Source organism: Cucurbita moschata, unplaced genomic scaffold, assembly GCF_002738365.1.
Source record: "Cucurbita moschata cultivar Rifu unplaced genomic scaffold, Cmos_1.0 Cmo_Scf00041, whole genome shotgun sequence".
Taxonomy (NCBI): domain Eukaryota; kingdom Viridiplantae; phylum Streptophyta; class Magnoliopsida; order Cucurbitales; family Cucurbitaceae; genus Cucurbita; species Cucurbita moschata.
Genome location: NW_019268557.1, coordinates 889,843 through 907,995, shown reverse-complemented (window position 1 = coordinate 907,995; position 18,153 = coordinate 889,843). Strand labels below are relative to the sequence as shown.

The 18,153-nt window shown below is 39.5% G+C and overlaps 3 protein-coding genes and 1 long non-coding RNA gene across 5 annotated transcripts; 2 read left to right on the top strand and 2 right to left on the bottom strand.

Moving 5' to 3' along the window:
- Positions 1 to 884: 884 nt before the first annotated feature.
- Positions 885 to 2,421, bottom strand: LOC111433330 (receptor-like protein 51). Its single transcript, XM_023070360.1, has one exon. The coding sequence runs from the start codon at positions 2,343 to 2,345 to the stop codon at positions 1,092 to 1,094; it is 1,254 nt and encodes a 417-aa protein (XP_022926128.1). The 5' UTR covers positions 2,346 to 2,421; the 3' UTR covers positions 885 to 1,091.
- A 6,038-nt stretch (positions 2,422 to 8,459) lies between these two features.
- LOC111433204 lies at positions 8,460 to 9,577 on the top strand. The gene is made up of 3 exons (XM_023070174.1): positions 8,460 to 8,810; positions 8,913 to 9,059; positions 9,158 to 9,577. The coding sequence occupies exons 1-3, from the start codon at positions 8,730 to 8,732 to the stop codon at positions 9,449 to 9,451; spliced, it is 522 nt and encodes a 173-aa protein (XP_022925942.1). The 5' UTR covers positions 8,460 to 8,729; the 3' UTR covers positions 9,452 to 9,577.
- A 1,303-nt stretch (positions 9,578 to 10,880) lies between these two features.
- Positions 10,881 to 13,605, bottom strand: LOC111433325 (ras-related protein RABA1c-like). Its single transcript, XM_023070352.1, has 2 exons — positions 13,292 to 13,605; positions 10,881 to 11,652 (listed from the first exon to the last, which is right to left on the bottom strand). Exons 1-2 carry the CDS (start codon positions 13,510 to 13,512, stop codon positions 11,217 to 11,219), a joined length of 657 nt encoding a protein of 218 aa, XP_022926120.1. The 5' UTR covers positions 13,513 to 13,605; the 3' UTR covers positions 10,881 to 11,216.
- A 140-nt stretch (positions 13,606 to 13,745) lies between these two features.
- On the top strand, positions 13,746 to 15,429 carry LOC111433326. Of its 2 annotated transcripts, none has more exons than XR_002708765.1 (2): positions 13,746 to 15,011; positions 15,121 to 15,429. It is a non-coding gene; the product is annotated as an uncharacterized LOC111433326 (long non-coding RNA). The 2 variants fall into 2 exon arrangements; XR_002708766.1 differs by having other exon boundaries at positions 15,107 to 15,429.
- Positions 15,430 to 18,153: the final 2,724 nt, after the last annotated feature.

Genomic DNA, 18,153 nt, shown 5'->3' with positions numbered 1-18,153 from the left:
GTGGGAGACCAAGACGGGATTTAAATTTTAAAAAAAGTTCTAAAAAAATTACCCTCTTCTTGCATCACCTGGCCTATTCCTCCCTCCCAAGTAGTACATTTAAAATAGGAACTCGAGCAGGCGCTGTCAGCTGTGGTTCTTCCATCACCTATCAGTCGCCTCCCTTCATTTGTTAAGCTTCGCAACATTAATTTGACTGATCGATTGGTTTATTTCTTACAAAAGTTATTTTTTTCATCGTTCCCATAAAACATTCAGTATCTTTTTTGACTGATTTCTTCTCAAACTTGTTTCTGACGTAAATTTCACTCCTGAAGTGCAATGTTATAACTTGCACAATCTTGGCCAGCTGATGCCATTTTTGTTATTGAATTACATAAATTTCGAACCCCTTCAACGAACATCCCCCCCACCCCACTACTAAACACATTGCCTACCCTATTGATTATGCCGTTTATAAATCTAAGGAGGATAGAATAATGTTTATACTTATGGGGTTGATCGTGAAAACATTAGGGTCCCAGACAACTCTCTTCTGTGACTTGAAGCAAAGGTTGATTGACATACGCATTCCATAAGCAAACTGTGATAATCATCAAAATGGGGGGCCCCCCTTCAACTCTACTCCCACTACTTTTTCATCATACTAAATCTAATTGCGTACCCTATTCCCCAGTCGCCCCGCTAACCCATCTTACAATCCATTCTATTTTGCTTCTACTAGATTGATTGTATGGTTTAAGACAGAATCTTTCTTTAGCTTCATCAACTCATTATCCCATTCACCAATTAAGCATATATTCAAGACAAATTAAACAACACTGGGCCACACATTTTCGTTTTTTTTATTACAAAATGGATATGCTTCTAATGTAAGCAAAGTACAGAACTGAAGATAACATTTCTCTCATTATGAATTACATTTTTTTTTTTAGAGAGATTTCACCATCAAAGCTGAGAAAATAAATAAATCATTGAACAAAAAATCCCATTGACAAGTGTAATATGTGTGTAATTAAACAATGGTGTTTCTAACTCTAATCCAACTTCAAGAGAATCGAGAAAACAACGAGGGATAATGAGAAATAATCTCAACGACAACACTTGGACAAGAGAATCGAGAAAACAATGAGAAATACCAAGGAAGAAAGCCCAATTGCCACTCCAAGAACTACCTTGTTGGGCCCGTGATGATGATTAGCCTCCTTGTGACTAACATCATTCTCATCATTCTCATCATTCCCATCATAATCACTCCCACTATCATCCGCCATTGAATCGTCGCCGTCGTCTTTAGCCGGCGGTGGGGATATCGGCAAACCGTGTTTGTCACAAGGAGCAATGCCGAGCTTCAACTTTGAGGATAATATCGAATGGTTATAACATAGATTGTTATTCCCCTGAATCTTGAACACCTCTAACCCCTTGATGAATGACTCGTTGAAAGGAATTACCCCATGAAACTCATTGTTCTCCAGATTCAAGTACTTCAAGCTTCTCATCTCCGAAATGAACCGGGGAATGGTCCCATTCAACTGGTTTGAACCCAAATCAATATGAACTAGCCCTGGGATGGCTGAAAAAGACTCCGGGATCGATCCCGACAGTTGGTTGGATGCTAACGACAAGTTTTGCAGCGAAATCAAGTCCCCAATTGAAGTGGGGATCTCGCCCTTGAGCCAATTTAACGACAAATCCAAGGTCTCGAGATTTTCAAGCAATGTAATGGAGGTGGGTATTTTCCCCCTGAGCTTGTTGCCGGAAAAGTCGACATGGGTGAGGTTCCGATTGAGGTGTTTAGGAACAAAACCCGTGAGATTGGCGTGAGAAATGGTAAGAGACCTAAGAGATTTCATATTGCCAACAATGACATAAGGGCCAGAGGCAGTAATAGAGACATGGGAGACAGTGAGATCAGTGAGGTTCCGGAGGCGGCTAAGCCAAACGCCAGTAAGCTTACGGAGACTGCGAATACAAGTGAAGGAGCGGAGGGAAGTGGCAAGATCGGAAGGGAAGCGAATGGGGGAAATGGGGCAGTTGAGGAACTGGAAAGATTGAAGAGTGGAGAGGGATTTGAGGGCAGTGAAGGACAAAGCAACGTCGTCGGAGCAGTTGGCGAGGCGTAGGGAAAGAAGGTGGCGGAAGGGGGCAGAGGAGTCGCAGAGAGTGACATTACGAAGGGAGGACGGCGAACATGGGTCTCTAGAAGTGGGAATGTTAAGGGATTGAAGGGCTCTTAATTGCTTGGGGTCGAGGGTCGAGGAGGACGAAACAGAGGATGTGATGAGAAAGAGGAAGAGAAAGAGAGGACATGGAAATGACGAGGGTTGTCTGAGTATCATCATGAGAGCATTGAGTTAGGAGGGTGAGAGGGGTTCGATATTGAAGAGAAACAGAGTGAGGGCTGAGAGAAGAATAAAAGAAGAGAAACAGAGGAAGTGAAGAAGATGGCCCACCAATCGAGAGCTTTTAGGGAACGTGTCATCTTTTGTCCTAAGATGCCCCCTGGGCCTTTGAGGCCCATACAGTATAGAGTAGAGAGAGCCATTATCTAACAGTGGAAGCAACGGTATGAGCCCACCACCTAAGATTTTGTTTCATGTCAGTTTCACTGCTCATGGAAGGCAGCTTCCAGTTCTTTAACAATGGACTTATTTCTTCTCTTCTTCTGTCCAAAGCCAACACTTCCCATACCTCTGATAGATAAGCTCTTGAGATCCTCGACTCTTCTTCTTCTTCTTCTTCTTCCTCCTCTGAAAAAACAAACCCCACATCCTTAAATCCCTCCACCGAATTGGGTGAAACAGAACCAGACGTGGAGATTGCTTCTTCTAACGCCTTAACGCCATTTCCACCATCTGGGTTCGCTTCAGAACTCGAAGAACATGGAAAAGTTGATTCCTTTTGGAAGCTAGGGCGGCGGAACCAGACCCAATCGTAGAAATTCAGAACCTTCTCCGCTTCCATTAGTGAGCGACTGAAGAAGAAACTTGAAACCCTGTGTTGCCTGGACAAAGTGGGGATTGTCATTTTATATTTATGTATATATGAACACCAAAATAGTCAAAACAACCACCTAAAATAGTTGAATTTTGTTGGAGAGACCACGTTTATAATTAGGATGATGATATGCTTCAGAATTAATATTTTAGCCGCAAATTTAGGGAGATGTGTGGTTAAGAAAAAAGGCGAGTGTGAATCAGTTAGGTTCATTAAAGGGATTTTAATTCACAGCTGGTTTAGGGTTTTGAAAGTCAACTCAAAATAAGGTTGACTGAATAAACAATAATTTACTCGATTTAATAAATTTATTATTTTGGAAAATTAGTTATTAAAATTGACCCAAAAAAAAAAAGTAATTTATAAAAGCATGCATTTCATTACTTGTGAAAAAGATGAGGGAAACGTTACCGCATTTTTATTTGGTGGAGCCACCGTGTTCTCTAAACGCAGCGCTTCTCCGCCGTTTCATACATACTTTCACACTTGTGGTTTTAATTTTCTAATCTTCTCCTTAGTTAACTAACTTGTGACTTATAATAGCTTTTGTGTGGGATCTCACAATCTATCTCTATGGAGGCTCGTCCAATGACGATACCATTTCTAAACGGCCCAAAGCTCACTACTCTTTTTAACTTTTTGCTCTTGAGCTTCCTCTCAAAGTTTTAAAACGCTTCTACTTATACAAATAAAGTTTTGCTCTCTCGAACCAAACCATACGAGCAAAAGGGTGGGTAAAACAATGGTCTGATGTGGGTGTTGGCGGTGGATTCCATTTTGACCAACGCACCAACATCAGATACCGAAAAAAGGAAGCATTATATGTTATATTTAATGGGTATGATCTAAATAATCTTTGTTCCTCAACCTTCAAATATCCCCTAAAACTCTGCCCTTCTGCTGCTGATGTTGAAGTAAAGGAGGCAAAGGTTGTGATTTTAAAAGGCTTGAAAAGCAAAGGAATCAGGAGCAGAGGAGGCAGAAAAGAAGAGGCCTAAAGGAAAGGGGAGCAGCTGGCAGAGGGAGTGGGAGTGGCAGTGGCATATACTCTTTGTAAGAAAGAAGGCATATCCAACACTTGAGAGCTTCAACTCTATGGAGGGGGAATATAGATCTTTACGAAAAATCTCCATATTCGTTTGGAAATATAAACATAAATACAAATGAAAGAGTCAATTTGGGGGAAAAGGAGATGCGCCCCCTTGCCTAAGAAGAAGAAAATTGAATGCAGAGAATGATCCTCTGGATATACAGTGGGAGTGTGAGAGTGATAGCATATCCAACTCAATGTGCGAATCCCAGAGCGTTTAAATAGAGGCAAGGAGGAGGAGGGTGGTTGGAAACACATAAGCAAGTCAAGGATGGTGAATTTGGAGAAGGGGTAGCCAAGAATAACAGTGCGAGTCTCTATTGGCAGAGATGATATTAACAGAATTCTTGTTGTTGTTCTGCTTCTGCCAAAAGAGACTTGCCCTGCAATTCCGCTCAGCTACACACCCATTGTCGCATGTTTATACTACTTGTAAGTGTTGTTGCTAATACAGATCCAAGGGAGGCACTCAAATTATAATCCTTACCCAAAAGGAAGCTCTCAACTGTGTACAGGGCGTAGTAGTTGTGGGAGTAATGAAAAAGGAAGCTAGGGTTTGTACTTCAATTTCCAAGCTTCTCATGCTTGCTTTCTGTTGTAACAACCTCGGGAACATAAATTTAGAACAAAATACTAAAATAATTGACCAATTTTGTTGCCAACTATTCCTAGTTAGGGTTCTTTATTAGTCCTAATCATCAGTTTGCTAAAAAAGAATAAAAACAAAGACACAGAAAAGGAAAAGAATAAGAAACAATAGGGCTCAAACATTCTGGATTCGACAGAGTTTCTTGCTCAGGAGAACCATTACTGGCCTTTGAATCACTCAATTCTGTCAAGAATTGAGGAAGAACGGAAAATATGATTTTTAGGTTCTTGATTTCGGATTTTCTTCAAATTCAAGAGTTTTTTTAGATGGATTTTACACTAGTTTTATGAAAGAAGTCTGAGTTGATTTGAACCAGAAAGTTGAATTTTGATGAACATCGAAAGCTGAAATTTTTGTAAGTCTTAATTTTTGGTGATCTTTGGACTCGATTATTTGTGGGTGTGATTGACTAAAAATTATGAGAATTATATCTTACTAAAGATGGATTAAAATTCTACAATTATCGCGAAGAAACTAACTTAATTCAAGTTGTATAGAGAAAGTTACAAAAATTCATAGAAAATAGGAAAGAATCGAAAACTGGTTTGGAAATCTTGAAATTTTGACAAAAGAGTCGAATGTGCCGATGATAACACTTAAAATAGAGGTTTTAGAAATTTTGGAGCTTCTAACAAGCAGAAAGCTAGTTCGGGAAGGCACACATCATCATGTAAGCAAACCACACGAATTTTAAGCAAGTAATACTTGTAAAGATCGCTAGGACTTGCTAGCATACAAGCATTCCTTACCTTAGGTGGTTAAGTAATGCATGTTAAGAACCTCGAAAGGGTAATTATGGATCAATATGAAATGTATGTATGTTATAGTAAAATCATCGTTATAACCCTCGGTTGAGATTTACAAAAACCATGTTGTTGGGTGTACCATGGATGAAGGTGGTGAGCCACTTAAGCTACTGTATAAGATGTTACGGTGAGTTCCTCATGCAATCAAGAGCTACATAGTCTCATGAACATGTCCCAACATTACAAAGTAACAACATTATAAACTGAAGGTAGAAGATATGATGAACCCTAGTGAGTGGGAAGGGATGAAGATATGATGAAGATATGATGGCAACATACACATGAAAGTGGAAGCAAAGTATAAAGAAGAAGTTCCAAATATTATCCCAAGAATGATCCAAAAGCATATATGTGAAATGGGCTACACTATACACTGGTACGGCCTCGGGCATATTCAAGGCCTTATGTGCGAATCATGGAGCCTTTAAATCTCACCTCCATCCACACCCAACTCTCTCAACACACCAAACATTACTCTTTCAGGGGTAGAGATGAATGAGAGGGCGGACCTCCTTTGGCAGACACATCATCAAATGAGTTGGGTTCATCTGCCAAAAGAGACTTGCCCTGCCATTCAACTGTTCTACCACGCACACATACATATATATATATATTCAGGTAATCTCATTATATATTCTTCCTTCCTCCTAATCATACCATGAATGTTTGTGATTCAAGGTTTTGAGTTCCAGTTGGAAGTGTTGTGGCCCGTCCCATATGTTGAGGATTGTCGGGAGAAGAATCCCACACCACACCGACTAATTAAGGGGTTGATCGTGAGTTTATAAGTAAGGAATACGTCTTCATAGGTATGAGGCTTTTGGGGAAACCAAAATCAAACCCACAAGAGCTTATGCTCAAAGTAGACAATATCGTAACATTGTGGAGGTCCGTGATTCATAACATGGTATTAAAGTCATACCCTTAACTTAGTCATATTAATAGAATCCTTAAATGTCGAATAAAGAAGTTATGAGTCTCGAATGAGTACTCAAAAGTGACTCAAGTTTCGAATAAAGGGTATACTTTGTTTAAGGGCTCTAGAGAGAAGTCAAGCCTCGATTAAGGGGAGGTTGTTCGAGAGTTTCATAGGCTTCAGGGGAGGCTCTATGATGTTCTTTGTTCGAGATAAGGATTGTTGGGAGAGTAGTCCCACGTTGAGTAATTAAAGGGTTGATCGTGGGTTTATAAGTAAAGAACACATTTTTATATTATTGTGAAGATCCGTGATTCGTAACACCATACGACTAGAAAAGAAGAATAGTGAAGCGGTTTCACAAGGGGTCGAGAGAGTATGATGAAGAAAGAAAAGGGGTGTTGAAAATAATTGATGCGTAGAAAAACAAGTAGTACGTACCCCCAACAAAAAGCTGCGTGCTTACAAATTGCAAACTAAAATCCAGAGTTTCTTTTTGCCTTTTTGCGTTTATGTGCTCACTGTTTTGTTAATAAGCAATAATGTGAGGTTCACATGTGTGTGTTTCCTTTAAACAACATCATCTCATTCCACCCCCACAAGCCCAAACCTTTTTTCCAGTTCGCTACTCATCCTGTTAAAGAATGTATTAACTACTCCCCATTCAGGACCATTTTCATTCCCATTGGACAGACAAATTTGGCACCCTACCTGTGTAGCGCAGTGCCTAGCCTACGAGAATGAAAATGGTTCAAAACAAACAAACAAACAAACAACGCCTAAATATCATTCTCTTCGAAAATAAAAATCAAAAACTTTGATTCCAACTTCCTGTGTAACAGAATATTAATCTTCGTAAGAAAAACAGAGGCATACAGAATTTTCGAAAAGTCCATATGGGTAAGGCCAAAGCATTTCAAATTTTTGTCCACTGACAGAAGCAAAAACAGTAATAAAGAGTAGCATAATCGAGGGATTAGTTTCTGAGAGGAGAGAATAAAGTGTGGTTTATAAGGAGGAAGAAACAGAGAGAAAAGGCAGGGGAAAATAGGAGTAGGGTGCGTATAGAGAAGGGGAAGGCTAAGAGATGGCCCAACAGTGATCAGAGCAGGTGGGATTAATTTGTTTGATATATCATTACATCCAAAGGCTGAAAGGCTCAGGATTTCTTTTTCTTTTCTTTTGTTTTGCTTTGGGTACACCCGAAGTAGATAGAACGATAAAGAATAAAACAGAGTCCAAAAATTAAGTGTCAGAACATGTGACCCATTTCTGTTGCTATTGCCTTCCCATTTTTACAAAACAACATAACATTACATTACAATATACAATCGATGGCAGCTAATTGGGGAACCCCGTGAGTGAACTGGGAACTGGGAACTGGGAACTGGGAACTGGGAACTGTGAACTGTGAAGCCCCCCTCCCCTTTGCTCTGTTCTGCCCTGCCCTGCCCTGCCCATGCATGTCTCCCTTATTCACTGATATTGACAAACCCCCACTATGTGCTCTGTTTTCTTGTCTTCTTCCCCACAATATGCTTCATTTACTCACTTCCCACATCCTCTCCCTAACCTTTGGACTTTCCTCTTCAACTTTTTCTACATTTTTAACTCCCCATTTCCATTTCCATTGCCATTGCCATTGCCAATTTGGAAGAGCCTTTGCTTTGAGTGACAGGAGACAGAGCACGTCATTAAAGCACACACACAAGATTACAAAAAGAGAAAAAGGGATATCTAAAATGGTAATGTGGAAAATAAATGGAGGTAGCCACAGCAAGCAATGTACTTGGCAGACAACATTAGACCCGAGGACAAGCACTATACATGTCGTACTATTGATTGTAGTTGCTTTTCCCATCTCTTAAATTGAGAAGAAGAAAAAACAAAAAAAAAAAAAAGTTAAAGGTATCCTCTTTAAACATGTAGAGTACGAACTCATAACGAGGGAAGCAAAAAATAAAGGAGAAAAAGCAATCTCCAACCTTATTTTTAATCCCCACATACCACCTTGTCCTGTATATATGTGTGTAAGCATTGAAGTATTTACGTACGAATAAGTTTGGAGAGATGGGGTTCCTCTGTTTTCGAGTTCACATGACAACAAGAGGAAAGTAGCTGAGTGATTATTTCGATCTGGCCTTTCAAAACACACACACCCCCCCCAACTTTTTATGCTATAAAAAGCCAGACCCTTCATTTCAGGTCATATTCTTCACTAACTTGTCTTAATTGGTAAGCAAGTTCCAGCCAAACAGAGACACAGACATGGTTTCTACGTTTCAGAAAAGATTCGACTCACGCAAGAAGCTACGCCTTGTTCGATCACTACCCACATACCAATCCTCTGTAATAATTCCTAAAACATTCTGTTTTGGTTATGATTTTTGTCTCTGTTTTGTCACTTCAGTTTGTTTGGGCCATTAGTTATCAAGTCCTCTGTTTATGCAGGGAAAACAGAGCAGTGAGTTCTGGAATGCTGTTCTCTTCCTTCATAAGCTCAAGCTCAAGCTGGAAGCAATTGAGAGAGAGTATTCAAATCTATTGTCCATGAAAAGAGAATACTTAAACTCTGTAAAGCAAATTCATGCCCCTAAGGTCCTTCCTTTCCCTCCCTCTTTTAAACAATTCAAATTCTTCCTAATAGTTAATATATATTACAGAAAATTAAATGGTTTATGAATGCTTGAAAGCAGGAAGTGAAGGTTGAGAAGGTCGGAGAAGAGTTGAGAGTGAAAGTGAGATGCGAAAAGGGAGGGGACAGATTGGTTACAGTGTTGGAGGCATTTGACAAAATGGGTCTTAATGTTCTGCAAGCTAAAGTTTCGTGTAGTGAATGTTTTTCCATGGAAGCCATTGCTGTCGCTGAAGATGAACAGTCGCTTAACATAAGTGATATAACTGAAGCTATCAATGCAGCCATTGATGGAAAATCATTGGCTGCAAATCAGCAGCAGAAAGAAACTCCTAAGAAAGATGATGAAATTTAGTCACTTCCTAAGCTATCAGTTGAATGAGAGTGTTTCTTTCCATCGCAATCTCTTGTATTCTTCTTTCTTTCCTGCAAATTCAAAAAACAGAGTGGTTTTGGAAAAAAAAACAGAGTGGTTTTGGAAGGAAGAGGCTGAAACTGAAACAGCCGGTAAATATGGAGCATATTAAATTAGATTCTAAATTATTGCACTAATAATATTTTTAAATTAACATTAAAAGTATTAAACTTTGCAGTCATCCGCTCATTATGATTATTATTATTATTATTATTATTATTATTATTTAACAAAATGTTAAAATTCGATGCCTCTGCTAATCAAACTTAATATATTCATCATTATTTTTTTTTAAAGTAATATAATCATTACATGTTCTGTACGGAAATAAATTTAATAAAGTGAATTTGATTTCCTTAAAATCAGTTAAAAATGGGCCGAGGTTTAAGGAAAAGAGGATCCAAAAGAATCCGGGTCAAAAGATATTTGAGGGTGAGGCCCAATATGAGACCCACCAAAGATTCGACCCGTGACACCCGATACCGATAAGCTTTTCAACTTTATTATTAAAAATATATAAAGGTTGATTTGGGTAGGGGTGCCATAAACAATGATTTGGTTGGCCTCTAATGCTTTCTTCGCTCCACTTTTCTGCATAAAATTGCGCCAAATGGACGACAGAGTTTGCCCATGATTTACTGCTCTAACCTGCTTTTCTCGCGCCTAAACTACGTCTTCCACTGATCTAGCATCTATTTCACCTTGTATATGGGTCGGTGTGCCAGCTAGAACGTTGACCCCTAAGGGAGGTGGATTGTGAGATCGGTTGCGAAGAGGAACAAAATAATCCTTGTAAGGGTGTAAAAATCTCTCCCTAACGGATGCAGCGATACATAACAGGTTATAGCACGGTGGACTTTAGCTATTACTAATGGTATCAAACCCAGACACTGAGGATGTGCCAGCGAGAACGTTGGCCCCCAAGAAAATGGGATAGTGAAATCCCACATCGATTGTAAAGGAGAACGAAATATTCCTTATAGAGGGTGTGACAACCTCTCCCTAACAGACGTGGCAATACGTAACAGACCATAGCAACAATATCTGCTAGCTGTGGACTTGGGCTGTTACAAATTGTGAGATCCCACATCGGTTATAAAGGAGAATGGAACATTCCTTATAAAGGGTGTAAAAAACTCTTTCTAACATACGTGACGATACGTAACGGAGCATAGCAGACAATATCTGCTATCGATGGACTTGGGCTACTACAAATTGTAAGGTCGCACATCGGTTATAAAGGAGAACAAAACCTTCGTTATAAGAGTGAAAATATGTCCCTAAAAAGAAGAATAATATCTAATAGGAGGGTGTCAGCAAGGATGTTGACTTCCGGGAGGAGTTGACTGATATAGTTCATACAAACAGATTAAACAAATCTTGGTCTTGAAACTAAGGTCCATAACAATTCACAATTCACTACGTGGAAACAAACTCCCTCAAAGTCAAACGAGTATAAACTGTAATTCCCAACTGGCAAATATACCAGCTTAAGCATCGGTACTTTTGGCATCAGAAGTTAACGTATCAGTGGTTAAGACACTAAGATACATCAAACCAATCCCCATGAATCCCCTACTACTCTATGCATCCCTGGAAAAAATTTCACATCACGGTGTACTTACTATATGTAACACAAAAGTTAAAATAGATGTCGAGCGACGAGACAACCGGCTGACTGCTGCAGCAACTTCAGATTGGTAGTTTAGCTGGAACAGCAACCGCCTTTCTTGACCTCGGAGACGTCCTTACTGATATCAATTTTCTCCCCTTTCGCTAGAACGGCTGATGCAGCAGCGTCGTCGCTAGCATCCATAGCCTTCTTGCTCACTATATGGTAAATTTGTGTAAGCACTTCAGCAAAGGCGTTGTCCACGTTCATGGCTTCAAGAGCAGAGGTTTCCATGAAGTAGAGGGACTCTGTCTCGGCAAATGATTTTGCATCCTCAGTTGAGACTGCCACAAGGTGGCGAAGATCTGATTTGTTGCCAACTAGCATTATTACAATGTTGGGATCTGTATGATCTCTCAACTCCTTTAACCATTTCTCAACATTTTCATATGTGGAATGTCGTGTAACGTCGTACACAATCAGGGCACCAACAGCTCCTCGATAGTAAGCACTCGTAATCGCTCTATACCTGTGAACTTGAGGAGTTAAGGTGACAGAGACGAGAGATGTGGCAAAGTAAAGCAAGTGCAGATTTTAAGATGAAACTAAGTCTAAACTCTGTCCGTTCACTCTAAACTATCTTTTATGACCATCCCTCACTCGTTGAAAACAGAATTGGGCCACTTTTTCCAGATAAACAAGACACTGAACATAAATCTTAGCTGCAGAACATCTAGGATATTAGCATTAATGGGCTCTGTCATCCTCAAAAACTGTAACCACCTAAGCCCACCGCTAGCAAATATTGTCCTTTTTTAGCTTTTCCTACCGGACTTCCCCTCAAAGTTAGGTTTCTATACCCTTACAAGGAGTGCTCCGTTCCCCTCTCCAACCGATGTGGGCTCTCATAGAAATAGTCTCATACAACACCCCATGTCAACCATCTCTACATCAACATGGAATATGCATCAAACCGTGAAATAGATCTTCACACAGACATGACCTCTCAAAACCAGTTAAACAGATTTACTGTAACCTGACTTTGATATACCAGTAATTGATATTCATTTGCTCTCTTAATGTAACAGCCCAAGCCCACCGCTAGCGGATTTTATCTTCTTCGAGCTTTTCTTTCAGGCTTCCTTTCAAGGTTTTTAAAACGCGTATGCTAGGAAGAGGTTTCCACGCACTTATAAACCTCCCCAACCGATGTGGGATCTTATACTCAACCCCAAACACTAATGGAAGAGGTAAACTTTTCTCGACACTTATAAACCCACACTCAACCACTTACATAATAGAGGTGGAAGAGACTAACACAATTGCTAAGAATGGAAAGACAACTACTTGGAAGAGAAAAGTAAAGAAACAGTAAGCTTTTCGAAAATTCACACTACAGCTAATGAATCTTCTAACATACTCAAGAACTTTGGGCGCATTTGCTTGTGCAATTTGTATCGTGCCTGAGTTACAATTTAAGAGAAGAGGGCTCCTGCTTCAAGTCATAAAGACATGTTTCTAGCATATGCATTACCAAACCAAAATTGCATTTGGAGTTATCAAAAAGCTTTCCATATTGAAAATATGATTGGAAGACTTGATTTGCTATCTCTCTTGTTCCTTTCTCTGTGCTTTTTTATGGACGAGGTAGCATATAGCACGATGACCAAGTATCCGGTTAGATATAAGTAACCTAAGTTCTGTTAGGAATCACAAACCTCTACAATAGTATGATATTGCCCACTTCGAGCATAAACTCTAATAGCTTTGCTTTTGGTTTCCTATCAACGCATGATTATCCCCTAAATAAGCCGATGGGGACTCCCCATCAACAATCCTCAACAATATTTTAGATCCACCAAACCCGTCTGGTACCCCATTTCAATCAACAACTAACCTATGGAACCAAATAAACAAAGGAACAAGCATAATCCCAAATCAAACAAACATAATAAATACCACTAATCGAAGCTAAAAAAAACAATTATATTAGGGGAAGGCACATTTCAAAATCAGTAGAAGCAACACAAGAAAGAAAAAACAATAAAACAAGAGCAGAGCCCCGTATGTCGCACAATATTTCCACCTAAAACGACAAGGACCCAGATCATAAAATGTAAAACCAGAAACATAGAAAGCAAATAAAAGCAAGGAGGGGAAAAGATCACCGTTCTTGGCCAGCGGTATCCCAAATCTGAGCCTTAATAACCTTGCCATCAAGATTCAAACTACGAGTAGCAAACTCAACCCCAATAGTAGACTTGGATTCGAGGCTGAACTCGTTTTTGGTAAAGCGGGAAAGCAAATTGGACTTGCCAACGCCAGAATCTCCGATTAAGACGACCTTGAAGAGATAGTCGTAGTCGTCTTCAGCTCTGTACGCAGACATTTTGCTGAAGACCTCTCAGGTACAGAGCCGTGGAGATTCAGAGGGAGAGAGAGACACACACACAGAAAGAGGGTTTTCCTCAGATCGCGCGACTTTATCTCTCTCGCTGTAAAAATCCTTTTATTTTTTATCGGGGCTATGTTTTTTTAAAAAAATTAATTTAACCCTTTTTCTTTTTTTTGTTTGTTTGAAGAAAAAATGCGAAGGAGCCGCGTTCTGCAGCTGGAGATGGCAGAACCAACAAAGAAAATTGTCCCTTTTCAAAATTTGAAAGTAGGAGCGGACAGGACAAGATTAACCCCATAAAACTGTCTTAATGACACCCCTTTTCCACTTTTTTTTGCTTCATATAATATACGAACTTCAGAACAGAGAGACAGAGAGAGAGAGAGATTCCACAAACTAACCAACACCCACCACTAATTAATGCCTAAAGTCAAAATCAGCAAAGAATCGGACCATTTTAGGCTGCCATTCTGATCCCTTGTACCCTTTTCTTATGGCATCCTTTCATCAGAGTAAGTACTTGAGAAAGAAAAACAAGCTCCCAAAATTTCAGCGAATATATGTCTACTCATCTATTCATTACAATTTGCCCAATTTTCCTCCCCTGTTCTTCTTATGCTCCAAACAGGGCCTTGCCAAGTCCTGGAATCTCTGATGTCACATGAATGCATTAATGGGTCAATCATTATATGGCTACTCTTTTTCAATCTGTTGCAATTCAAACCCTCCATAAGGAATGGTCAATAAATTCTTTTCCTCTTTGATCTAAACCCCTTTTACACATTACCCTCCAATTTCATCTCCGCAAAACCAAACCCTCCATTAATGATAAGCTCACTTGATTCTGAAGTCTCCGGTGTGTCATTCCTTTGCCTTCCACGCCCACCAAACAGGGGTGTCTCTCAAAATAAAGTTGAATGAAATGAACCCAACAGCTCTATTATTATTAATAATAGACCTTGGACCCAAATGAAGGGAAAAAAAGACAGCCCAAATTCACCATCATGCTAGTCACGTCTTCTCTATCATTATGTGCACAGCCACATACGTCCATTTCAATATTCCTCACCCATCTCATTTAAACCTCCGAAAAAGAGAACTGCTTTGTCTTCTTCAACCACCGATCCCTTTATTTTATAACATTATCTTAATCTCTGTTTTTCTGGGGTTCAAATTCAATTGGGTTCCCGACTCCATCAATGTCCATCCCCGAACTGCCATTTTCACCTTCTAATTTCATTGCCACTTCCCATACTCCCACAGTTCAGAAGGTATCCAAAGCCACTTCAGACAGATTGCTTCAGAAATTCTTCGATGCCACAGAATTTGGATTCGATTACGAGAGAAGCGGTCTCTGGTCTCCCCCTCTTCAACGCAGTGTTTATCTGAGCGCTTCGGGTGAAGTTTTCAATCAAGCGGATTTGCATAGGAAACTAGAGAGTGTGTTGAGTTCTCGTCGGAAAAGAGAGGAGAAATGTCGTTTCAAATTCCGAGTAAGCTGCTGCCTTTCACTTCAGATTTGAACTAACAAATCTCTTTGATATTCGCTTTTGTGGTTCTGGGGTTCTCTGGAATTAGATGTATGCAGTTTATATGTTGTAGGTGTTTTGGTGCTCTGTGAGGCAAATCTGAAAGCTGCCATCTTTACAGCTATGCTTCCATTCTTCCATTACGGGATCAATAATGGAGCTTCACAGTTGAAGGGTAGAAAACAAAAACAGAGAGGGCCCAAGAAGACAAAAAAGATCCACCCAATACAGTTCCTATTTTATTTATTCTGTACAATTTCAGTAGTTGATATTAACAGATTGTTGCTAATCCATAGTTGAAGCCTCTAACATGAATCTCTTTGAGCTGTTAATCTGAACCCCAACTCTTTCAAGTTCCAATTGAACACTGTGCTTTCTTTTTTGTTTTGTTTTCTTGGCATGTGAAACTTCTGCCTCTCTGCATTCCCCCACTCCCTGACCAAACCTCACCACTGCAGACAAGCATTATTCTAACAAAAACATTAGTTGGTGAGCACATGAAAATTAATTATTGGGTATGTCAGCGCTGTATTATGCACTAACTCATCTCATCGCCATTACATCCAATCCTGGGTGAACCAATGCTGAGTTGATCAATTAGCTACAGATGATTAAACCTCTCTTCCAAATTAACATACTTTTAATATCACTAATCCATCTGTACTTAAATCTCTCAATCATTTTAATATCACTAATCTTGTTGAATAATTGAGTAATGACAGCACATCTACCTATGTAGACTTATGGGTGCAACATCTTGAGAGCTTTTCTTACCCATCCGTACTTAGATATGTTAAATGAGGAAAAAAAGAAAATATATATTTTGGGTGTCTAGTGTCATAATCATACTTGTACAAGACGTGTTATATATGGCTTCGTGTTGGATGTTTTGGTCATGTTTGTCCAACACGTGTTATCCATAACCACATTCCCGTTCAAAACCCTTTTTACTTACTTTCATGTTAGATTGACTTTTATTATCCTTTTGTTGTGTCAATACGATGTGTATGATTGATCACCAAAATCATGTCTACATATGTCATGACTAAAATGACCCAAAATGTACTACGAGAGATACAACTAGTTGTCAAATTGTCATCTTTTAGCTTATAATATTTATTTCTTTCAAATTGTTTTCAACCCATTTTCTCTCTCACACCCTCTAAAACATTTCTTTCAAACATGACTTGTGACTCCATCTTATGTCAAAGTTGTTTGCCGATTTGTTTGCAGTATTAGAATAAGTATCACACCATGGCCGTTTGGTAGGTGGAGAGACCGGATTAGTTTGATGTGCAGTGGGCCCAGTCGTTGGATGGATCCAACTACTTCGGGATGCAGGCCCAGGAGAAGTGGCAGCCCATTATGTATGAAGCGCACAACAGAGGAAGTGGATTGGGTCATTGAATTTCTTGGAGACTTCTGAGTTTTCCTGAATAAACTTTTCCCTCAAGGAACACATTTGGGTGACGGTGGGAGATGGGGTAACAGCTCAGCTATTACAAACAAAATTTCCAAAAAGAAGGCCAAAAGTCAGAAATAATGGAGACTCGTGCGTCACATAGCTCAATCCTTTGAGTATTAGGCCATGAAAATGGGTACATCCTGTCCAAACGGCGACCCCTTTGTTGTTGACAATGGGGGCCTCTTGCATTCTTCCCAGCAAACCCTCCGACACCCTTTTTCATTTTTTCAACCATAATCTTGGACTTCCCGCACCTCTTTCCCCTTGCTCTGCTTTCACATCAGTATAAATTTCTCTTTTTGAGTGTCAAATCTAAACCAGACCTTGCTCCTTCAAATCTGCCTCATTCTCATATGAATCTAAACCAAACTTTCATCATGGTGGCATCTGCTCTGCTTATGTTTCTCTTTAGTGTAAGCTAAGAAAGATTGAGTTATGATGGGCGGGGAGATGATCAGAAAATTAAAAAAACAGTAGCCACGAGGGGCTGTCTGAATAGTGGGCTAAGATTCTCATCTTAATATACATTAAAATGAATGGACATGAAAAGGGTGGGTGTGTTTTGAGGTATGGGCAAACCAGGCGTTAGTTCTTGGCTTTTCTTTATACGCTTGACTTTTCCTACAAAAACAAAACAATTCCGGCGTCGATAACATCGAAAAATGTGCGATTTTTATTTTTTGTTGGTAAAAAACGTGTTTCTTCGAACCAAAGGAAACATGTTGTATGTATATGTCCTTTCTTTATCCAACTTTTAATGCCGGCTTTCCACCAAGTTTTGTTGGTGGAAAATGTCATCAATTTTCTTCTTTCTTTCAAGCAGCCTATATTTATGACTCTTCTTCATTCCACCTTATGTCTGCTCTTCTTTCACTACAAACTACATTAATTCAAATGTATATTTTATTTTACCAAATCAATTTGAATAGGACCTGTTATGGGTACAATTTTGAAGCATAAGGGCCCACAATCACGTAGAGTCGTTGAAGCCATGTGAATCCAATTTCACGACCCTCACAATATGTCGAACTTTGATTGATAGAGTACTCGTAACAGCCCAAGCTCACTTGTAGTCTATATTATACTTTTTTATTTTTTTTAAGGGAAAAGTTTATAAACATTTGTAAATAATGTTTCGTTTCCTTTTCTAACTAATACGATATCTCATATTATTGGAGCCTGTGGGACTCATCACTGCACTGTGACTACCTTTTTTGCAAGTCTACTTACGAACATGACTTATCGCCTTAACATAAAGTTGACGTGGACCTTTGACCAAATTATTCCCTCAACCTAACTAAATATATATTAAAGCATAAATTAAAATATAAGTTTTCTTTCCCACAGCCATCATGGATTACCTTATGTCAACCAAAAATAAAAACATGGATTTGAATGCCAGTGTGGGACCAAGGGTAGGGATGTTATGTGTTATGAACTTGCAACTCCACCATTATGTTCGAGTGATATGCAGTAAATGGCGGCGGCGCAGCTCCTATGGGTTGGGCTGGATATTCAATTTGGGTCTGCTCTGCCGTGGAGACAGGGGACTTCCACTACTTGTAACCTGCATTTCGTCTACTGTCGTCGGCGGCCACCTTACGACGCACCGAATTCCACCCCCCCCCCCCCTTTTTTTTT